Source organism: Talpa europaea (assembly GCF_964194135.1).
Source record: "Talpa europaea genome assembly, chromosome: 5".
NCBI classification, from domain to species: Eukaryota; Metazoa; Chordata; class Mammalia; order Eulipotyphla; family Talpidae; genus Talpa; species Talpa europaea.
In genome coordinates this window covers 20,717,678-20,742,645 of record NC_140071.1, presented here as the reverse complement: position 1 = coordinate 20,742,645, position 24,968 = coordinate 20,717,678, and the positions used below count along the sequence as shown (strand labels likewise).

At 37.3% G+C, this 24,968-nt stretch overlaps 1 protein-coding gene across 1 annotated transcript; it reads left to right on the top strand.

The window, feature by feature from the left end:
- Positions 1 to 609: 609 nt before the first annotated feature.
- Positions 610 to 19,119, top strand: TTC33 (tetratricopeptide repeat domain 33; the record flags this gene model as incomplete). The annotated part of the gene is made up of 4 exons (XM_084233516.1): positions 610 to 830; positions 16,655 to 16,736; positions 18,141 to 18,272; positions 18,766 to 19,119. The coding sequence occupies 4 exons, from the start codon at positions 610 to 612 to the stop codon at positions 19,117 to 19,119; spliced, it is 789 nt and encodes a 262-aa protein (XP_084089642.1).
- Between the last annotated feature and the right edge of the window lie 5,849 nt (positions 19,120 to 24,968).

Below are 24,968 nucleotides of genomic sequence, written 5' to 3'. Positions count from 1 at the left end.
GTGGGGAGCAGAACAGGCGGATTGACTGAAATAAACTGCTGAGGGGAGCAGCAGGCGAGTCAGGAGAGGTCTGCTGCGCCATGTGGGTAGCTCCCAGGCCAGGGATGGAACTCACAGTGGCTGCGGGTAGCTTTATATTGCTGTGTCTTAACCCCTTGTGCCACCAGGCAGGCCCCAGCTCTGAACTAATTTACCAAGTTTGAATCTTTTAAAATATTTTATTATGGAAAATTTTAAACATATATGAAAAGTGAGAAGTATAAGGAATCCTATATACTTGTCATTTAACTTCATCAACTGTCAGCTCATAGCAATCTTATCTTTATTTCTCTCTGTTTCACCCATGTCTGGTTACTTTGAAACAATTCCTAGGTATCTCATTATTTCATGTGAATTATTTTAGAATATATTCCTAAAAGATTAAAGTCCTTTTTTTCTGTCTTAGTGATGTTAGCAGTCTCTGATGATTATTGCCTAGATCCTGTATATAATTAGGGATTAAAAAATGGTGATGGTCTGAGTTTATTATCCCTTCTCCACCTGTTAGTTGAAATACTTCTGTAGAGAGCCATGTTTGAAATTTTATACTGTTTCTTTGTAATTTCCAGAATGGCTTCCTTTGGATGGAAGAGGAAAATTGGTGAGAAGGTCTCAAAGGTCACTTCCCAGCAGTTTGAAGCTGAAGCTGCAGATGAGAAGGATGTATCTGAGAACGATGAAGGCAACTGGGTTCATGCTGTTAAACGTAGGAAGGAAATTCTCCTTGAAGGCTGTGCTGAAAAAAGTAAAAAGCTGAAGGATGAAGGAGCCAGTTTAGCTGAAAATAAAAGGTATGTGCTTAGAATTTTCTTAGAGAGCAGTTAACATTTTCTGAGTCAAATATCAGTGATAGGATAAAGAGTTATGAATTCTATAAATTCATGTTTTTAAAATCTTATTGAGGTACTGAATTAAAGAAATAATTTTTTTTTAAAGATTTATTTATGTATACAAGAGCTGGGGTACAGGCCTAGGGGATGAGAGGATTCACCAGAGACAGTGAGGAACAGAACAGGCAGATTGACCAAAGTACACTGCTGAGGGGAGCAGTGGGTTGAGTCAGGAGAGGTCTGCTGCGCCATGTGGGTTTTTCCCTGGCTGGCCCGGGGATTGAACTTGTGCTGCAGAGGCTGCGGACAGTTTCATAGGTGGCGTCTTAACCCCTTGCGCCACCAGGGAGGCCCAGAAATAAATTTTAAATATGAAATTTTATAAAAGAATCTTCAGAATGCTTACAGTGTCTCTGTTTCTCCATGATTTTTGTTCTAAAGAAGAGTAAATGCGCAATAAAATATAATACAACTCATTGGTTATTAATTTTTGGAAATTTTCTCCTAGAAAGTTATATGCCAGATCAGTCATATGTTTCCTGAAGAACTTTGAGGGCATGTATTTGTTTGTTTTGTTTGTTTTAAATAAGTGTTCAATCACCTTTTTCTATTGACACCTTTAATACTTTAGTAAATATGGTTTTGTGTACAGGAATTGGAAGCGGCTGCATTTATTCTTAGTCCTTGCTCAACTCTTATACTCCTTCAGTATAAACCCTTTCCTTTTTTTCATTTTTCTTTTACTCTTTTTTTTCCCTACTTTCTTAGTCCTTTTCCCCTTCCTCTGTTTAGATCTTTCAGTTAGACAAAAATCTTTCTTCCACAAATTAGTGGAGAAAAGACATTGTCTAGTAGTTTGTGTAGAGAAAACTGGAATTCTACCTATAGGCAAATAAAATGATCTGTACCTATCATCATGTGGAAAGATGGACTGTAGAAGACGCAACCTAAGTGTGAAAGGGAAAAAAAAACAGTAGGATGTCTAACCTAGGGGTGGAGAAGGACATTTTTATTTTTAAAATTTCTAAATCTATTAAAATTGTAAGAACAGTTCAGCCTCTCCATTTTCTCTGTTGAGACTCAAAAATTCTAAATACTTACTTATCTGTTTCTTCCAAAACACACATACACACAGATATTATTGTATACTAACATATATTTTTTGCTCATCTCTTTGAAAGTGAGTTGCAGACATTATGACATGTTCCCGCATTTCATGTTTTTCCTAAATCTTACCAAATGCAATAATTAGCAAACCTATGAAAATTAACAATTCCGTAATCTAATCTAATCCATATTTAGATTTTTTCGGCTTTCATCTAAATGTCTGTAATAGTGCTCATGTTTCACCAAGATCCAAACAGAGCTCATACATTATTGCCTTTGTTATGTTGTCTCTTTAATGTCTGTCTGGTTCCCCTACTTTTATCCTCCATGATGTTGTTATTTTGAAGAGTCCAGACCAATTTTCTATTTGATTGTTTCCTTATGGGTGTCGTTTAACTTGTTCTTCTATCGTGCATTTCTTAAAACTGAAAGTAAGATGTTGAGATTTGATTAAGGTTCTGATTAATCATTGCTAGTAATACTTTATAAGTAATGTTAGTGCTTTTGATTGCATTATATTGAGAGATAATACCATCAGATTGTTGTTAGTGCAGCCATTTGAAAGAGCTGCCTGTTTGCTGTGTTTCATATTGACTGAAAATCATGTTTTTGTAAACATTTTGAAACTTTTATCCTTGGTGAAGAAAATGGTAGTAGGAAAATTATACTTGAGGACTGTTGATTTAAAATAAATTTAAATAAATAAATAAATTTAAAATAAACACTAGGATATGATTTTTAGAAGATGTATGTATGATCAGCAGGAGTAGATTTGAACAGGTCTTTTCTTAGGACAGAATACTTTTTAGGTCATCCAAAGATCAGGTCTGTACTTTTAACTGTTACCTGCCGTGCACTATTAAATACTTTGAGAAAGTAAAAGAAGTAATGCAAGTGAGAAGCACTTCTTTTTCTTTTCTTTGGTCTATCTTTTTTGTTAAAATGTGAGAGTGGTTAAGAAGTTCCTTGTTAATCATTTTTGTCTTAAATGAGTCAAAATTGAGGAACTAACACTTTAGTTATTAGGTATGTTTTTACTTTTGATTCTGAGAATAATATTTTATTAATATATTTTAAAATATATTAAAATATATTAAAAGTAAAAACATTTTGATTCTGAGAATAATATTTTATTAATATATTTTAATATAAAAATTGGTGTTTTAACTGTAATATATTAGCGCCTCCTGTTGGGTATGAAGGTAGAAAATAAATAATCAAGGATAATTAACAATTTAACAATCTAATGTTAGAGTATTAATTCTCCTGGAATTTTAGGCACGTGTAGGATGTAACGTGAATATGTTGGCTTTTAAGGTTTCAGCCACTAGATGGTGGTATTTGATGGTATAGCTAAGTAGTCTGATTTTTCTCTGAGGGGGGTGTGTGTGTGTGTGTCTGATTTTTCTCTGTGAAGAGTGTGTGTGTGTGTGTGTGTGTGTGTGTAGTAAGGATAGTTTAGAATTTACCATGAATTTTGTCCCTTGCCTATTAAAGTTTATTTACCTAGAGGATCTTGAGGTGGTCTGGCCATGGGATGCACATTTCATTGAGTCCCAGCGTGGTTTCATTTAATGACAGTGATCCTGACTTATCTTCTGCGGCAAAGAATAGATGCAGTCAGTGTAGATGCCTTTATCTAGTCACCACCATATCTTCCAACTTGACCGAATCTGTACCGGTGCTGTCTGTCTTCACTCTGTTGTAACAGAGACTCCTGCTTTTATCACCCACCCACCACCCCCCTTCACTTGTGCATGGCTCAGGAAGACTGTTCCTAGAATCTCCCTTCATCCTAATGTCATCTCTCTCTCCCTCTCTTATTGGTATGTAAACATGCCATAGGGGCATCCATTTATAAAAGCTTCCCTTGACTCCATTTACTGTCCCAGTTCTGTGTTTCCCCCTCAACAAAAACGCCAGTTTTTGAGAAATTATCTTCTTGGCCCATCCAGTCAGGTTTCTATCCCAACTAATTCACTGAGATTAGTAATTAAATGTTATCAGTGTTGTCAAATCCAGTCATCATGTCTCTTTTCTCTCATCATTCAGCATAACTGATGGTTGTTTTCTTAAAATAGTGCCCTAACACCACACTTTCTCGTGCTTTTCCTTGTGTCTCATTGTCCTCTCCTCCTTCACGTTTGCTTGCACGTGTGCTCGCTTTCTAAACATCAGTGGCCACAGTTATTAGAAGGTACTTCTCTTTTCCACATGCATAATTTTGCTGCTTAACCTCCCCTGGTTTTCAAGGGAGAGGAGGCCATGTTTGCACAGAACTTCCCAAGCCTGGAGACCTGCAGAGTGAGTTCCTGTGTTCAGGGGGTTGCAGTGCCTGTGTAGCGTAGGGGTGTCCGCCACACAGAGTGATGGTAGCCAGGTTAATGTGAGATCATGTCTCTGAGAGAGGCTGGGGGTCAGCCCTGGGATCATAGCACCAGATGTTATGCTGGTGTTAAGCTGCCTGGGTCTGGTCAGTGAAGGATCTGGAGTGAAGCAGCCAGCAGTGGGAACGGCCACACCATCTAGCTACCCATCACTCCCTATCACATTCCTACATTTGTTTTTTATCACGACACAGATATTTTTACTGACTTTTGTTGTTGTTGTTCTCTCTGCCTCCTTGCATATGTTCTAGAATGTAAGATCTAGAAGCATAGCATGATCCATCTATATCCTGTTGAATGCTTCATCCTCCATACTAGCATACTACCTGGTTCAAAGTAGGTGCTCAATAAATATTTATTAAATCAATGAGCTGATAACTATAGAGCTTATTGAACTTGAAGCTATGGTAAATTAGAAATGTAATTGGGATCAAAGTAGCTAAACCCTCTGACATTTCTATCAGGTAAAATTTAAATGAGCATGCTATCTCCCTTATTTGGTTTGATTACCAGCTGTTCCTTACCCTCAGTGTAGGGTATGATCTCACCCTGCCTTTGTATGATCCCTGAACTATTTACTTTACTTCCTTCCTTGTGCTATTCATTTGCTTACTGTTAGGGTTGTCTCTAAGCTGGCTGACTCAGACTTTGGTCACTTATTAACCATAGCAACTTTAAGTTTTTATCTCTTAATGCTTCCTATCCAACAGCTGCAGTTGGGCTGTGTCTGTGCAGTCTGTTCCAAACTGAAGTTGAATTAAGAGATATGCTATACGATTATGAGACCATTGTTTTGGGTGCCAAGTTTCCTGTGATCCAAAAATGGAAGAACTAGGTGATGCCACTTTTTATTTATAGATCAAGAGAAGTAAATCAAAGAGAGAGGTGAGAAATAAAGAGGAGAAGGGAATTCAAGCTGATATGGTAAAATCTCATCAGGTCTTGCTTCTGTTCAGCCAGTGGGAAAGTGCTCACTTACTCCTTGAAGCCTTTGTATATATACCTTGTGGGCTACAAAGCACATTTCATCTAACATTACTTCTGTTGGCAGCAGTGGTTATGCTTCACCATAAAAGCAGCGTATGGAGGGGAGAGGACATTTTCCTGGAATCTGTGTACCTGAGTTTGCATGTGTATGTACATATGTATATGTATGCTGCCTGATGAAAAGAGAAGACAGAGGGCCTTCCTGGTGGCGCAGGTGTTAAAGACAGCACTTTCAAGCTATTGCCAGCCACTGCAGCACGAGTTCGATCCCTGGATGGCCAGGGAGCAACCCACATGGTGAGCAGACCTCTCCTGTCTTGCCTGCTGCTCCCCACAGGAGTGTATTTCACTGCCTGTTCTGCTCCCCACTCTGTCTCTGTTGAATCATCTCATCTCCTGCACCTCTGGCTTACACCCCAGTTCTTGTATGCATAAGTAAATAAATCTTTAAAAAAAGAGAGAGAGAAGACAGAACTAGTGATAGTATCATCGGGAACTTCCTGGTTTGTTTTCTGCCTTAGGACAACACAAGCTTAGGTTCATAAGTAGATTTGTGGGGAGCCTGCAGTAAGCTGTTCTGTTTCTTAGCAATGGTATTATTGACATTTTTGGCTTGGTTCTTTGCCCTTGTGCCCAATGCAAGATTATCCCATGTTTTGCAGGCTATTAACATCCCTGCTCCTCAGAGACTACTGCCTCCAAGCCATCATGACAACCAAAAATATCTCAGTATATTGCCATAAATAACCCCTCATATGGTGACAACTGCCCTTGGTTGAGTTAGGCAGAATATAGGATTGAAAGTGAAATGGACATTGACAAAGGTGACAAATATTAATAGTGGTTGGGCTGAGAAAAGCCGGGGTTGGCAAACCACAGCCTGTTTGTATAATGTTATATTGGGACACAGTTATGCCCATTGGTTTTGTATTGTCCATGGCTGCTATTGTGCTATAGCAGAATGCAGTAGTTATGATGGTGACTGTGAATATTTAGACACAAAGCCTAAAGGATTCACTATATAGACCTTTATTGTGCTGATATTTGATCTAGAGATCATAGACCTCCAGCCTTTCCTGAAGGCCACAAAGAATCTTAAAATCTCAAACATCAGGGTTTTTTTTTTAATATAGATTTATTTTCATTTATTTATGCATACAAGAACTGGGGTATAGGCCAGAGGTACAGGGGGTGAGAGGATTCACCAGAGACAGAGTGGTGAACAGAACAGGTGGATCTACTGAAATATACTGCTGAGGGGAGCAGCGGGTGAGACAGGAGGGTTAACTGTCATGTGAGTCAGCTCCCTGGCAGGGAATGGAACTCATGCCGCATTGACTAATGATAGCTTGATAGTGCTGAGACTTAAATCCCTGTGCCACCAGGGAGACCCTCAAACATTAGGGTCTTAAGGACCCTCTTCTATACCTAGTATTCTAATCTTTTGATTCTTTCTACCCACATTTCCATTCCCCAAGTCTTTGGATTTCTTGTAAGTTCTGTTTTTGGTGTGGTGAGATCGAACAAAGTAAGAATTGAGGTGTTTACTACTTTGAACTTAGGCTAGAATTTGTTTTTACTTTTTCACCATACGGTACCATCATGCAAGCGCCTGTCCCTTCTTTACATGTCTTTTCTGCTTCTCTCTGCTGCTTTCCAAGATTTCTTTTGGAGAATGTAGGAGAAATGAGCTTATGGGATCTGTGATATTAGCACCTTCTCTGTGCCCAGCCATGTTCTGAGAACATAAGCAAATCTACCCTTTAGTCTCAGAATTCATTATTAAAGACAAGATAAAAGTATGTGGAAAAATTAGAGAAAAATTAAACAAAGACAATCTTGGGATAGTTGGAGAAAGCATTGGTCTTGTAGTTATAAAATCAGGCTTCAAATCCTGGTTTTTGGAGGATTAATATTACAAACCTTTGGACTAGTCCTGTAGCTGCTCTCAACCTGTGTTTCATTATTACTAAAATGAGAACAAGTAATGTCAATCTTGCAGGACTTTTATGAACACTAAGTGAGATTTTTGTGAAAATGGTTGTGTTTTAAATAATAGTTTAAATTATTAACAGAAAGTACTTAAGAAATGTGCTAATTTGTGGTTAAATGGTACTCATGGTCTTCATGATAAACAGGGATTTCAACTTGATCTTAGAGGAGAAAGAGCCTTTGAATATGCGAGGAGGAGGAAAGGAATTCTAGAGGTGCACGTGTATGTGCACTGGAGACCCACATGAGCACAGGTGTGGCTCCTACGTGGCGGGGTGGGGCAGAGAACTCCCTAAATGGATCAGAGGTGTGGGTGAGGAGTAGCAGAAAAATGGTTGGACAGATAGGCCAGTACTGGAGGAGATGTATTTGCTACTATTAAGTCCTACTCCATTTGTTAGAAAATTATGTGGATTATTATGAAGGAATAATTTTCCAGAAAAAGAAGACAGAATTTAGAAATTTCCCAAGTTTTTCATGTTGCATCTATAGCAACATTTGGAACTATTAGAGATGAACTCAAAACACCCACAGTGTGCCTAAAGCATACTTTTTTAAATGAATGTTACTGCTTCTAGAGGTAATAGCGTTAAAGCTTAGTGAATAGGTAATAGCACCAAGGGACTGAATTTTTTTGATGTTGTATATTCTTTTATTGATAACTTTATAGGTAATAACTACAAATCAGGGCCTCCCCGGTGGCGCAGCGGTTGAGCGCTGGGTTTAGAAGCTGCCCGCAGCCTCTGAAGCGCCAGTTTGATCCCCGGCTGCTCCCCGGCCACCGGAGGAGGGTCCCACATGGCGCTCAGACCTCTCCTGCCGCCCGCTGCTCCCCTCAGCAGTGTGCTTCGGCCCTTCTGCCTGCTCTGCTCCCCGCTCTGGCTCTGGTGAATTCTCTCACCCTCCCGCGCTTCTGACTGTTCCAAGTGCTTGTATAAATAAATAAATAAATCTTTTTAAAAAAAATGTTTTAAGATAAAAAGGAAATTTTGGTTGCAGTTGTATGGGGAATATAAAAATAAAAAAAACTACAAATCACTAGAAATGGGTGTTAAATTATACTAAGTATTGTTGAGTGTCTTGTACTTTTTTCTCTATTATCTGTTATGTATGAAACCTTTTCTGATGTTTTTCTGAGGTGTACCATACAAGGCATGTAGATCGTACTTTAATTTGTACTTTAATAAGTTGCTGAATTTAATTTGCTAACCCTTTTTTGAGGATTTTTACATTTTTCATATGGACTAGCAATTCTTCAGGGATCCCTAGGATTAATTCTTTCTTTTTTCTCTGGCAGTGTATCTTTCATAGGACAAAAGTATATTTTTATTGTTAGATTCTCCAAATATGCTGAAATACATCAAGAGTTTCATGACAAATATAGTCTCATAAGACTATATTTCTAATTGAGGAATTTAAATTTATGTGTAGGGTAAATTTGGTGTAGGGTAAGGAAAAAGTATCAGGCTTTTCTGCCCTCCCGCCATTAGGGTAGCTGAGGGAACCCTGTGGTCCTGAATGCAGGCCTGATGGCGGGCACCTGGAGTGGGGACACCTGGGCTGAGAGACTGCGTTTATAAGGGCGGCGTCATGGGGACGCCAGCAGAAGCGGAAGCCAAGATAGAAGTAGAACAAGCAGAAGCCGAGAGAAGAAGAGAAGCAGAGAGAATGCCAGAGTGAGCCCAGAGAGAGTGAAGGTTTGCTGGGGGCTGGGAGGACTGCCAGCCTCCCGGCCCCCCAGCGCCCCTGCCTGCCATATGCCTGGTAAATCTAAATAAAAGACCTGCAAAAGCCACTGAGGCCTCTGACTCCTCCTTGACCCGGTCTGCTGGATCAGAAAACCTGCTCTGTGTTCTTCCTGTCCTTACATTTGGATTAGGCAGTGCCAACTATTTTCCGACCAGGTCCTCTTCCACATTGTTTCAGTTCATCCCACACAAACTGGAACTTGTATTCACCTTAAATCTACAGAAATTATTGGTATGCTTTAGGTGCTGTTGTGTTAGATGCTACAGTTGCATCTATAATACCTTGTTGAGCCAAGACATCTATTACACTGTCTACTTTGAGATTTTAGTTTAAAAATCAAAGACATAAAATGTAAAGTTTTTTAATTGTTCCATAAAGAAAAATAACTGGGCACCATGAGCCAGTTTGAATATTCACCAGAATAATTTAGATAAGAGGTCACAGGTTTTTCTGAGGATGCATGAAAGCAGTTGATTTGAATTCATTCAGGTGAAGGGAGAGAATCCTATTGTTGCCTTTTTCAAACCTTGTGATTTTTGTCATGTTGTATTGAATCATTAATTTCTGTAGAACTTGCTATAGTTCTGCCTGTATTTATGATTTTTAAAATTTGAGCTAAATTATTCCCAGGTTCTGCCCGTTTATATATTTTTTGTGATCCAAATTATTTGTTGATACTGAAATTAATTTCTGGTGCATTTTATTTTGTGGCATTTATGAGTATGTTAAATGAATGAATAAATAGGTGGTAGAATACAGATCCCTGTATCTGTATTAAAAATTGGGAAATAAAAATTGTGATATTTTTGTTTTAGAAAATTCATTGTCTTGGTAGCCGGTGAATAGAATGGAGCAGGGCCAAATAGTAGAACAGAATAATTGCTTTCAGTACAGTAACAGCTAAGAAACGTCCTGATATCAGTGTTTTAATTTGTTTTGGAAAATGGTCTTTATTCAGTGTGTGAACACATTTATGTAATACTAAAGTTCCTTTCTCTTTCCACAGTGAATTGACCTGCCCTAAAGTGTTCGTTCTAGTCTTTAATAAATTAGAAGCTTTAAAAGATGTTGGTTATTTTGTGTAACTAGTTTAAATTATTTAAAGGTGAACTTTATGACTTAATCTAATCCTGTGCCCACATTATTTCAGTAAGTGATGACTGCTAAAACCCTGAATACTGTGGGATTTATTTTCAAGGTATATTTCTAGCTTTACTCTTGGCTAATAAAAGCGAACATGAGTTTTAACATCATCTTCACACTTTTCCTAAAAGGGAAACACTTCTTAAATAGAATTGTCTTGAGAAAATATGTGACTTACGAAGTATATATTTGTTTTACTTTTTTCCTTCCTTCTGAGTTTTATCTTAAGCTGCATTAGTGTCCTTTATGGTGAATGCTATATAACTGCACAGTAGTTTGTCTTTGCTTTCTTCAGAATGCTACTCCAAATTCTAATAATTTAAGTATTTTTTTTCTGTTTAATTCAGGAAATAGATCCTTGTCTAAAACTGGAACCTGTCCTACCTACACTGAAAACTACACAGTTTACAGTTGTATTGGATCTATCTAAAACTGATGTCTGTCACATAGATATTATGTCTACATGAAAACTCCCACAAAATCATAGAAGTAAACTAAACTTTTTATTTGAAATATGCTAAAAAAAGGAAAGTCATTTTCCATGGCAAAATCTAGATAAAACTAGAGAAGTTATTTCTATCATGAAATATTCTGGGGCAAAATTATTTTAAATATTGTTAGAACTGCAATATAAAGTAAAGTTAAAACTTATTTTCTTGACATGTTAATTTTTTTCTCTACCCCCTTTTTAAAGAGAAAAGTGATGAATCTTAACATTAACTACTGATTTCCTAAAAATGTGATGGGTAGGAATAGCTTTTAAATTTGTTTTGATATTTTCACATAAGCACATAAAATTGTGTATTGAAAATAAACTGTAGAAATCTGTCACATTACAAAGTGGTCATCATTTATGGTCAGTTAATTTTCTTTGCTATAGATAAAAGTACCATATAACCTTTCTTCTTAAATACAGCCAGTCCTCATGGACTCCATATTTGTGAGTTCCGTTACTCAGTGAAATGTATTTATAATGCCCAGATCCACTCTTTTGGCACTTTCTCCACATTGTCAGACAAGCAGAGAAAAAACATTTGCACCCCTTGATGTGTGCCTTCCCCACTGAGTCAAAAGAGGTGGTGATGCTCCGCCTTCTTGTCTCAGCTCTCAGACTGCCAAGAGATGTCCTTTCTGTGGCCTGGTGGTGTATTTTCCACACTCTGTTAGTGATTTTGCCATCTAAAATGCCCCCAAGTTAATGTACAAGTGCTGAGAAGATATGTCTTAGATAAGCTTTGTCCAGGCATGAGTTACAGTGCTTTGGCCATGAGTTCAGTGTTAATCAACAGAATGTACTAAGATGTTTCTGTTTAGCCCTGTAATTCCCCCTGATTCACTCATTCTGGTTTTTGTTTTTTGTTTTTTTTTTTTAAGATTTATTTATTTTTATGCAAGAACCAGCGTACAGGCCAGGTGTGCGGGAGGGTGAGAGGATTCACCAGAGAGAGAGTGGGGAACAGAACAGGCAGACTGACGAAACACACTGCTGAGGGGAGCAGCGGGCGAGACAGGAGAGGTCTGCTTTGCCATGTGGATAGCTCCCTGGCCGGGGATCGAACCTGCGCTACAGAGGCTGTGGACAGCTTCACAGTGCGGTGCTCAACGGCCTGCACCACCAGGGGAGGCCCCCCACTCATTCTGTCTTTAAGGCAACTTTGTAGAACATAACTGCAGGAATTAGAATCAGTTTTATCTAGAATAAAACATTAGAGTTTAGTAGTATTTAAAGGTATGCAACTTTTCTTTTTACCAAGAATTTAAATGAATTAAAATGTACTCTAAAGCTGTGTAAAATCTAAGCCCCTCTGATTCAGCAAAGATAAAATTATGTTCAACATCATTTGACATTTGTTGTTTTATATCCTTCTCCCCTCACCCAAATTAGCTTAGTATACTAATTTTTATATCATTTTTTTTACTCACTGAACATTTACTTAATGCCTTTGTTTGGGCATTGATGCCTCAAAGAAAATAATCATCTAATGGAATGAGCCAGAGAAGGAAGCTGCTTTGAGATGAAGTAAAGGGCATTGTTCTTGAGAGTGCATTGAATGATGAAAAAGGAGGACATTTACCTTAATGAGGGAGTGGAAGAGTTAAAGAGAGTTTGAGAAGCTTTTGGGGAGAAGATGGCATCAGAGTAGAGCTGTGCAAGACAAGTGGGAGTTAGATAAAGAATGGGCAGAGCAGTGTTCCTGCCACAGGGATCTGCATGTGCCATGCTAAGAGGACACCAGAGAAAAATCTCTTCCCTTGGAGTATTAAAAATGGTTCAGTAGTGGGCATCCCTGGTGGCGCAAGGGGTTAAGATGCAACCTATGAAGCTGCCCACAGCCACTGCAGCATGAGTTCAATCCCCAGCCAGGGAGCTACCCACATGGCGCAGCAGACCTCTCCTGACTCACCCGCTGCTCCCCTTAGCAGTGCATTTCAGTCAATCTGCCTGTTCTGTTCCCCACTCTGTCTCCAGTGAATCTTCTCACCCCCTCAACCCCCCCACACCTCTGGCCTGTATGCTAGTTCTTATATGCATAAATAAATACATCTTTAAAAAAAAAAGAAGATTCAGGAGAACTAGAAGAGGCCTAATGTACAATGTTAGCTGAGGGTATGTCTTGAGGTGAATGGCGACTTTGGTAAACTTTGGTACCATGTCTAGCATCTGCTAAATTGAAGAGGCCTGGACTTTAATGTCCTGAAGGTAACCAGAAGCTGTTGAAATACTCATTCCTTAAGGGAACATATCAAAATTGTGTTTCAGATAAATTTTTCTGAGATAAAGTAGAAAATGGAGTGGAATCAGGCAAGACTTTTAGTCACAGGGAAGACTGGTTAATTGAATTTTTAATAATCCTGCCAAGGAAGAATGAGTACTTATATGAAGTAGAAACAGTGATAGTGGGTTAAAGAAAAGAACTTGAGAAAGAATTGATGACTAATGTGATCTAGGGCAAAGAACAGTAGAGTCAAGAATGACTTTAGGATTCTGTCTTAATGACTGATGATCTGTTCTCTAACCAGGCATATAAGAGTAGAGTAACTTTGAGGGTATGAGACAGTGATGAATTCAGTTTAGATAAGTGTTTGAAATATAGGTTAACCTTCTCTTGATCTTCTGTCTCTGCTAATCACAGAAAAACTTGCTGAAAGTTGCCAGCATTCATTGTCTGGCTTGTTTACTCCAGTTCACTCTTCAGTCTGATTTCTGTTCCCACCGTCCTAAGAATCCTGTTTGGTCAGCAGAGGCCTTTCTCTGTGAGGTACAGCTCATGGCTCTCTCTGTGATAGACTTTCTCTTGGTTTATATGAAATCACACATTCTCCTGAATTTACTCCTCCCTCTCTTTGCTTCTCATTTTGCTGCTCTTTCCTTTTCTGCTTGACCTCTGAACTTTAAAACTGAGTTGTGCTATCTATCTCATGTGCTCTCTGTGTTATCTTACCCATTCCCATGGTTTGTTTCGTTTATTCTTAAAATCATTAGTGAAAAGAAAAGGCAATAAATGCTCATGATTTTAAAAAGAAAATGCAATCTTAATGAAGGATAAACAATGAAAAGTAAGTCTCCTTCACCCCTCAGTGCCCTGGTCTCTTAGTTTACTTTCTCACAGGCAACCACAGTTACCAGTTTCTTGATGTCCTGTCAGAGATAATCTTTAGATTTATAAGCATGTGGGTCTGTTTATCTATAAAACATTATAAATGGTAGCATTCTAAATATATACACCATTCTCTTCCTTCCCTTTTTTATGTAATGTATCTCAACAATCATTCACCAGAGGCAGAGTCAGGGGCAGAACAGGCAGATCTACTGAAATACACTGCTACACTGCTGAGGGGAGCAGCAGGCGAGATAGGAGAGATCTGCTGCACCATGTGGGTCAGCTCCCTGGCGGGGGATTCAACTCATGCCACAGTGACTGTTGATAGCTTCACAGCACTGAGACTTTAACCCCTGTGTCACCAGATACCTAGAGGTAAAATCCATTAAGTATGGAAGCTGTCAGCATGTAGGTTCCCTCATCAGTTTCTCATTCTCAAGAGAGTCCCCACTCACTCCCTAGTAATTTGTCAGATTTACCTGTTAGGTATTTCTCTAGTTTATGATTCTTAATATCTTCTGCTGTAGTTAAACTGATCCTGACTGTAATTCTATTTTTCTTTCTCTCAAGATTCCAGGGGGCAGTGTGCTCTATAACTTCAATTCACTAAAAGCATTTTGGACATACATATAAATACCACTGCCATCCCATCTGTTGAAAAAGTTCTGTGAGCCAACTAATACTAAGAAAAATAATGCTGTATATATATTTTAAAGGTTATTTATGCATACAAGAACTGGGGTACAGGCCAAAGGTGGGGGTTGGGGGTGAGAAGATTCACCAGAGACAGATTGGAGAAACAGAATAAGCAGATTGATTGAAACACACTGCTGAAGGGAACAGCAGCAAGACAGGAGAGGTCTTCTGTACCATGTGGGTATCTCCCTGGCCAGGCATCGAACTCATGCTGCAATCACTGTGGATAGCTTCATAGGTTGCATCTTAACCCCTTGAACCACCAGGGAGGCGCATAATGATATTTTTTACCCTAATAAAATTATTCATATGGGGTAAAAAAAGTATTGTTTACTTTCTGTTGCATCTATCAATATTATGATGTGTATATTATTGGGAGTCCTCTTTAGTGATATTGAGATCAATTACAGGGCTTGGGTGGAGTGTCAGCCTTAATTCTCCACTATATAGTTCTGCATCCGTCTTTTCCTCTGACAGTTTTAGTGCTCATTGATGGTCATTGCTTAGATCCATTAGTATTTCATGAATAAATGATTTTAAAAATTGTAATATTCTTCTTGATTTATTAGTTATTTTTCCTCCATAAAGAACTTTTTCTCATCAACTAGTTAACTTGGAAATACAGTTCATATAGGAAAAACATAATAAATGCATGATTATTTTCCCTTTTTATTTATCAACTTACAATTTAATGTATTAATCTATTGATGCCTTATCAAATTTCAGTGGTAAACAGTTCATTCTATTCATTCTGTGTAGGGGACATATACACGTACATTCAGTTTGTGTGTGTGTGTGTGTGTGTGTGTGTGTGTGTGTTCATGTTCCCATCCAAAATCTTTCTAGATTATAGTCAGGAATGAAAATGGGTGGGTTGTGTATATCTTCAATTTAGTCCTTGGAAGCAGAACTAGTAGCAAAACTAGTGCAAATATGCAGGATAAAATTTGAGCATCTTATAAATGAAGAATGTTCTGGTAATTAGCGCTCTCTCCTCCTAGAAATACTCAAGTAAATGAGTTAACCTTGTGAAAATGCTTTGGTTACACAAAACTTTGATTACACATAGGACTTCATCATTCCTTAAGTTTATTAAAAAAGAGAATGTGCGCTGCTGTGCTTCTGCAGATTTGCACAGAGTGTGCGAAGACCTGCTTGGGGCATACTGAACCTACAGTGTCTGTGGGACAGCTAGAATGAGATGTCAGTTCGCTAACATCTGGGTGGCTCTGGAAATCAAAAGAGAGATTAGTGAAAAGAAGGGGGTGGAAATTGACATCTTCACAATGTCCCATTACTTACAAGCTTACCATGTATTGACAGTAATGAACAGGCATGGTTTCTGTACTAACAGGAGCTTACAAACAAGGAACTTCAAACTGGAGAATCTTTACAAAGTTATTTGGCAACTTCTTGAATGGTAACTTTTTTTTAAATTTATTTATTTATTCAAGCACTGGGTACAGTTAGAAGTGCGGGAGGGTGAGAGAATTCACCAGAGCTAGAGCAGGGAACCGAACAGGCAGGCAGACTGATGAAATACACTACTGAGGGGAGCAGCGGGTGGCAGGAGAGGTCTGCGCGCCATGTGGGATCCTCGCCAGTGGCTGGGTGGCTGGGTGGCTGGGGATTGAGCCGGCGCTGCAGAGCCTGCGGGCAGCTTCACAGCCCAGCACCCAACCGCTGCGCCACCAGGGGAGGCCCAATGGTAACTTTTTTTTAATGGTATCTCATGTCTGTGCTAGCTGGTTTGCTGCAGTAGAGCCCAGAACTGTAACAGGATCGTAAATTCCTCAGAGAAGCCCATTATTGTACACCTAAAATGACTGACAACAAATATAGACATGGAAGTCTGAAAAAAGGTGAAATTCTGGTAGTAGTTTCTCAGTCTAGAAAATAACATCTCAGAGAAAACTTTCCAAGTTCTCTTATATTTGTATGTATATTTTCTCCTTTGCTGTCCTTTCTCTTTATCTCTTAAATTTTACTGCTTTTGTACCATCATCAATTTTTGAGGACATGTTTCTTGATAAACAATTATTCCTTCCTATCTGATTTTTAAATTTGGTCATGTATTCTCAAGGACTTACTGAAAATATGAATGTAACTTTAACAACCACAGATATCGAGAGGCAATTCAGAAGTGGGATGAAGCGCTACAGTTAACCCCAAATGATGCTACCCTATATGAGATGAAATCACAGGTAATGATTGTGTCGAATTTCACTTGTACTTTGAATTTCAATGACAGATGAAAATAGCATTTCCTTCCACTTTTTCAAACATAATTCATTTGGGGAAAAAACATGTCCCCAGTATGTATGGCTCTGCCTTATGCATGGTGGTAGAAATTTGCTTCTTTTCATAATAAAGTCAGCTGTTATTTCACCCTGCCTATGGCAAGATATGAGCAGTTGGTTATCTTTTAAAAAAATCACTGGCGATGTTTTGTATAAACGAAATGCATTTGCTTTCCTTGGAAATTAACTATAGTGGACTTAGCAGTTTACTTAACTTCTTCAAAGTGAGGATTGATTGAGTTCTGGATGATGGTATCTCTCTAAGGATGGCCTCATCCTTAGCAAAAGTCAGAACATCCTCAATTTATTGATAGTTTAACAATAGTATTTATACTGAGAAAATAAATTTTTAGTATTTTGTGGGAAAGTCTATAAAGAATACCTTGGAGCACTTCCGTTACCCAAGAGACTTTTGAAGTTTCAAACAGCATTGAACATTTTTGGCAGGGAATAGTTGTGATTAATTCAGCTTTGATCCATGCAACTTTCAGATACTGATCTCAAATATAGAGCACATCCTTTAGATCAGCTTTGATTCTAATCTATCCCAGAAAAGCCCACATAAATTATGTGCATTGAATGAAGTACCCTGAGGATCTTCACTTGGATAAGTTTTTAATTTTCAGCCTTGAATCTGTACATTTCAAATGCTTGTTTTATAGCAAACGGTACAAAATAAATTACTTGATTTGGTCCTGTTAATGATGGTTGTGTCACAAACCTTGTGGCATGTGGATGCTTCCAAAGGTTATAGCTAAAATCCAGCCCTTTTCATAGATTGAAGTGTCTTGGAATTTCCTATTTTTTAGATTTCTGTTGTTTGAAGAACCCAGTAATGGAGTGTTTAAACACTGTGGAGTGTTTAAATGATTTTTGTTGCAGGAAGATGTTCACTAGTGACAGGATGGGTCACTGAACAAATTTAAATTACCCAGTTTAGCAGCAAGACTTGTGGTTCCTAAAACCACATTGTAAGTAGAATAAACAGAAATAGAATTGAGAGTTCAAAAAGCTCTGAACCATCATGGCTAGAATATGACTACTGGTTTTAACCAGATGGACAGTAGGGTCCAATGGTTAGAAAGGAAATAGCTTAGGGTTTCGTAGTTATTTCAGGACTAGGAAGAAGAGTATAATTCTTCACCCTGAATGGCAGAAGAGGGGGTCAAAACCACTGAAATGCTATGTTTACCACACTAAAAAAATATTTTTATAAATGAAATGGGTTGTTTGCATGTAGTTATCAATTCAGAGTTTGCTAGTTTTTTTGTATTACTAACAGATTTTGTTTCTTCTTTTTGACTGTAGGTCCTAATGTCTCTTCATGAAATGTTCCCAGCAGTTCATGCAGCAGAAATGGCTGTCCAGAGAAACCCACATTCTTGGGAGTCTTGGCAAACTTTGGGACGTGCTCAGCTTGGATTAGGAGAGATAGTCTTGGTATGGAAGGCAGATTTTTTTTTGTTATAATGATGAAATTTTCTTGTGATTGTTAATTTTGATCAGCTGAAAAAAAGGACATAGTCATTTATCAATCCTGTCTAAAAATAAGTACAAATTACATTTTTTTTTAAAGATTTATTTGTTTATTTATATAAGCATTGGGTACAGTCAGAAGCGTGGGAGGGTGAGAGAATTCACCAGAGCCAGAGCAGTGAACAGAACAGACAGACCCACGAAATACACTGCTGAGGGGGAGCAGCGGGTGGCAGGAGAGGTCTGTTGTGCCATGTGGGACCCTCGCCCTGCGGCTGGGGATCGAAATGGTGCTGCAGAGGCTGCGGGCAGCTTTGCAGCCCAGTGCTCAACCGCTGCGCTGCCGGGGGAGGCCCCTACAAATTGCATTTTAAAAATAGTAACTCATAAACATAGAACAAAGTACACTCAGGTTTTAAAACAAAGAAAATGAAAAGCTGATCATTTTGTTCCCTAGGCAATTCGGAGTTTTCAAGTAGCCCTTCACATCTACCCAATGAACCCGGAAATATGGAAAGAAGACCTTTCTTGGGCAAGAACACTCCAGGAGCAGCAGAAGGTAGCACAGAGGATTAAAAAATCTGAAGCACCAGCAGAAATGAGACATTTCTCACCAAAGTCAATTCCTGACTATGACTTTGAAAGTGATGAGATTGTTGCAGTGTGTGCAGCTATTGCTGAAAAACAGAAGATGGTTTCAGCAAATAAAACAATGGTTATTGTATCAGCTTCTGGGACTGTAGAGACTGTAACTGAGAAGGAGGATGGTGCGTCACCACCAGATGGCTCTGTCTTTATCAAAGCCCGATGAGGCGTGGTGGGAATTATTTAAATCTCTTTTTGATTGCCACTTGAAGCTAATTTAGGGGTAGGGACATATAGTGTGGAGGAGGAGGACAAACTTCCTGTTTGTAAATAGTTTTTCAGATGAGGCATATGCAAACTAAATGGTAGAAGTATTGTATAGTGTTTGGGCTATGCTTGGGTAAGTTCTGATGAAACTTCTTAAGATTAGAAATCTGAATACAGTGGTTTTAATGAATGAGCTTAATTTGATCCAGATATATAAGTGACTACATTTTAAAGACACAAATTGAAAACTGGCTTCTTGAATGTGAAAACTTGATAGCCAGTGTTATTAAAACACTGACTTGTTGACTTTGATATTAAGTAGTGATTTCTTTCCTTCCTAGAAATATGACAGCTGTTACTATGCACTCTTAATGCTTTTTGTTTCATTAGCGTGTGTCACAAAATTGGAATACTTCTGACGTTTTATTTTGATTCAAAGTTGTCATTTGGTTACCTGCAGAATCTTTGAAAGTTCAGCTGAAAATGCATGCATGCAAATGTTTACAGTCGGAACATTTTCAGAAGTTTCTTTTAATTCTGATTTGTACTTACGTTTGGACTTTAAACTTACTATAACAATAGTAATTGCTGCTCTGAGTCCTTTATAGATGTGTGAAGTACTGATAAATGTTAGAATGATGCTTTTATTTTTTGTTATTAAAGTAATCAAGTTGCTCTTACCATAAGCAAGTCATTTTTAATATGTACATATTTTTAAAATGAATGACTCTTAATACATCATAAAAAAATGAGTGCTATATTGTCCCAGACAAAAACAGTGTTTTCTTTTCCTAATTTTTAAAAGTTTGAAGCCTTGAGAATAACTTACATCTTGCTTATAGCTTTCCAGCTAATGAGTTTGGAATTCTTTTTCTAGGTAACTCTTGGAACTACTCAGTGAAATGAGAAATAATTTTAAGTGGCTAAATTGTCTCTTTCTAAAAGTTAAAGAAACAGAAGGGATGTTAGTATTAGAGTATGAATGAGTGAATAACTTAGGCACAATATACACAGACTCTGAAATATAATTTATTGCAAAGCTATAATGAAGACAAATAAAACCCCATGAGTAGGAAAGGATATATGGAAGAGATCATGCATGGAAAGGCCACAAATGCATCTACAAATCAATACTGTCATTGTTAATGTGAATTACTATTTTTATACTACTTGTATTGTAGTCAGTTATATAAAAGTGCTGGGTACTGTTTGTTCTGACACTCAGGAAGCTCTTATTGGTGTAAAATTAATTTTACCCTTGTTAGAGCTGCAAGTAAATTACTCTATCTTAAGGACTCTACCTTGCCCTTTGGGACTGTGTGTAAGTAATGGTCTACATTTTTAGAGAGGATTGGATTTTTTTCCTTTTATTAGAATGCTTACTTTCTTTTTCAAAGTTGGAAAAGCCAGAACTTGCCGTGAAAAGTATTATTTTTCCTCCTAAGTTATATGGAACAGTCAGTTCTGATTAAAACAGGTCAGTTTAGAGGCATCAAAACCCCCTGTGAATATTAATTATATATATTTTTGTTTTAATAAGGGATATTCTCAAAAGGTAGATAGATGATTGGGTGTCTAGAGACGTGAGCACTCAACATTTGGTGTCTTGTTTTGGATCATGGGTATTTGTTTCTAATGTATTCGTGAATAAATCTTTTCTGCATTTTGAAGATTTGCTTATTTTGTGTTACTAGCTTTTGAAAAGTTTGATGTATTTAAATTTCTTTTTGATGTGAATATAAAATATGTAAAGCACCTTGTATATGGTATGTCCCATATGAAATATTCAGTAGATGCTAGCTAATTCAGTGAAGAACTTGAATTATCTTGCAGATATACAACCTTTGTTTCTTTTGATTTTAAGAAAGGAGGATGATGTCTGTAATCTCTTCCTTAGGTGGAAGAGAGAAGTAACTCCTGCTGATGTTATAGCACAGATGATTATAAGTTGGGGATTGTTTCTTGCAGAAGGTTTATGCCTCATCCCCAAAAGAGTCAAAACCCAAAATGGAGTGTATGTAGCTACTAGATTCTATTCAGGAACCTGGTATTTCCTCTGTGTTAACTTTGGAAAGCTAGTTTGGTCTGACTTTAAGGCATCAAAGGTAATTTAGACATAAGGTGGAAGAGAAAAAGTGAATTACAGAGAGGGAGGCCAGCTCATTTTTCCATCCCCTGATGGAAAGAGTTAGTGAACACTCATATATGCATGAAGAAAAAAAATGTGTACAGTATTTTATAAGGATATGATTGCTGATATGCAAATCTTTACTAAGCTTATTAACTGATAATATATCCTTTTGATTCTGAAAGAAACAATTGCTATTCATGATAAAATGTTTAACTTTCTGAGATAACACTAAACACTAAAATTATATTGAATATAATGTGCATTGTTCCTACTTGAAAATTGTGTGACATAAACACTCATTAGGACACATCCAGACTGAGAATCTGAGAATCACACTATTCTCTAGACAGCAGGTTCTGAAATTGTAGACTGTCTTAAATGGCTAAAGAAAATGCAACATAAACACTGAAAGGTCATGCTAGATAGAGAGCAGAGAATCCAGATCTGTATTTGGGGCTAAAGTATGTAAAGTAGCTAAAGTATGTAGGGCTTTTGAATTGACAAAACTATAATGAACACTTGAATAAAACAGTAACACCTTTGTCTCAGGAAGCTAAGTGTTTCCATGATTAAAACTGATCAGTGGGGACTTTTTCAGTTTGAAAATGCTTCATGTAATGATACCAAAATCTTGTTTCACCACCTTTCCAAACAGTAAGAAAAGAATCACTTAATTTCAGACTTCATGAGTCAGAAACCCTTCTAAATTGACCTGAACCAGCCATTTTTGAACTTTGATTTTGTGACCTTCAGGTATCTAAATGAAGTTATGAGCTGACTCAAGAACCATAGTTCCATAATTACCTTCAAATTTATGGATATTTAAATCTTGTTTTTTCCTAAGAGATTATTATTAAACTGGTGTATTTTGTAATTGATAGCATTTTAGATGGAGAAAGCAAGGGTTTTTTTTAACCCAGTTATAAAATATAGAAATTAATAAATGATTTACTCATAACCAAAGTAAATTAAAATAAAATATGCCATTTTAGTCACTTCCACTTAAGTATGCCCACTTAAATGGAAGTGAAGGGGTGACCCTATATTTAGTGTACAATGAAGTGTGCCTTAATGTGTGTTTTATGTGAACTTCACCTATTCTGTGTGCCAAGGTGAAAGAAAGTTTTGGAACTGCTGGTCTGCATTTTGTTGGGAAGGCAGAGTGTGGGAATGGCTTCCTTTCTTTGGACATACATTGACCAAGGAATTCTGATCTCTCCCTTCTCTTCTCCCTCCCACTTCTCCAGGAAAAGAAATGTGGGGGAAAGAACTGGACTTGCAAACCCTCTTCTCCCCCTTTTTTTGGATTTGTCATGCTTGCGGAGTACCTGTGCTGTGTTTGCTTGCTAGACCTGCTGTGGGCTTTGCAGTGAAGGCCCGCCCCTCTCGCAGGGGACATGTGCAGGACTGGCCTTGCCTTGGTGAGCAGGTCTTTCTAATTTGGGGTTCAATTATTACATGGCCATTGTTGACACAGACCTAACCTGGCCTTATTCTCAGTGATAATTCTGACATTGAACCTGAATCTCCATCTGCCTGACTGTCTATAGTTGCTCTAAAGTCAGGAAGAGACAGGGTATTGTTTCAAGACTTCCTCACATCCTAGCGAAGGTTAGTGCAGATTATATTTCAAAGTTAGTATGAGGCAAGTTAAAATGCAAATTGGGAAGATTTTTTCTAACTTAAGGTTTTTAAAAATGTAAATATATTTAAAATGGTTAATGTTAATTATAAGGCAATATGTAAACTTTTGTTCAGAATATTTAAAAGGTCTACTGACTGGGAATTGTGGCAAACCACAATTTTGACTATAGATTTAATTGGAAGGAAAGAATATGAAACAAATCATGTTTTCCACCCACCCTGTCAACCTTTTTTGAGTAATTTGCTTATAATAAAACATCCATTTTAAGTTCACAGTTTGAGGAATTTTAACAAAAGCAAGTACTCAGATAATCAACAGTACCATGAAGATGGAGAATGTTTTCATTACTCATTAAGTTTGTAGTGTTAATTTGCCATTGGTTTCCCTTCCACTCTAACAATCAGCACTGTTCAATTACTGACCTTTTCTTCTGTGACTATAAATTAGATTTGACTTTTCTGGACTTTCAAGTACATCGTACAATATGTACTTTGTGTGTGACCTTTTTTGCTGAGCATAATAGTTTTACAGTACTTTCATGTTACTGTGTAGATCTAATATGTTCCTTTTCATTGCTAAGTATTAACTCTATTGTATGGATATATCACAACTGTAGCTATTCATATCGTTAATGAAACATTTAGGTTGTTGATGATCACCTTAGTTGATCTACATGAATAAAGCTGCTATGTATATACATCACAAATCTGTGTGTGGATTTATGCTTGTACTTCTCTTGGGTAAATACCTGAGGATGGACTTGCTTTCGTCTTACAGTAAGTCTGTGTGGAACTTTGAAGGAAACTGAAGCTTTTACAGAGTATTGTATTATTTTGCATTCCTATCAGCAATGTATTAAACAAATTTCATTGGCCCCATATCCTTGTGAATTCTTGGTGGTATTACTCTTTTTAATTTTAACCACTTTCGTGGTTGTATGGTGTTATCATCATCGTTTTAATATGCATTTCCCTGATGATGCTGAACATATTTTCATATGCTTATTTGACATTTATATATCTTCTTTTGGTAAGTGCTTGTTCAAACATTTTGCCTGTTTTTCATCTGGCTTATCCTATTGCATTGTAAGTATTGTTTCAATATTGTAAATAAAATTCTTTTATGTAATATGTATATTAAAATTGTCCTGATCTGTTGCTTGCCTTCTTATTTTCTTAATGATAACTCTTAAAGGACAGAAGTTTTTAATTTTGTTCAAGTCCAATTTACATATTTTTTTATTTTATGGTTGTGCCTTTTGTGTGCTGAGAAGTCTGCATATTCCAAAAGCTGAAAGATTTCCTGTTTTTTGCTAGACATTTTACAGTTTTAGTTTTTATAATTAGGTCTGTGATCCCTTCCAAGTTATTTTTTATGTATGTGTGAAGAAAAGTTTAAGGTTCTTTTTTTGATGTCCAGATATTCCAGCAGTATTTGTTGAAAAAGTTATCTTTTCCCATTGAAATACCTTGATAGCTGTGTTGAAAATCAATTCACTGTGTATTGAGGGTCTCTAGAAACTCTACTCTTCATACACTGATTTATTTGCCTTATGCCAATAGCATGTTGTCTTTATTGCTATAGCTTAAAAATCAGTGTGACTTTTTCCCACTTTGTTTTTTTCCTCCAAATTGTTGGGTTATTTTAGTTTCTTTGTCCTTCCATGTACATTTTAGAATCAATTTGTCTGCATGAATGTCTGCTGGGATTTTGATTAGAATAGTGTTTGTAGATTTGAGAAAAATTACCTTCTCTTTGAATCCACAATCATGTCATGGCTCATTGTTTTAGGTTTTTAATTTCTCTTAGTAATGTTTTTTAGTTTTCCCTAAATACGTCCTACCCATATTTTGTTAAACTTATCCCTATTTATGTTCTATGATGCTATTATAAGAAGTGTTTTTAAAATTCCAGTTTCCAATTTGATCTATATAGAAATGCAATTGACTTCTATATTGACCTTGTAGCTTACAACCTTGATAATTTATTGTATTAGGTTTTTTGTGCATTCTTTAGGATGCTTCGATATATT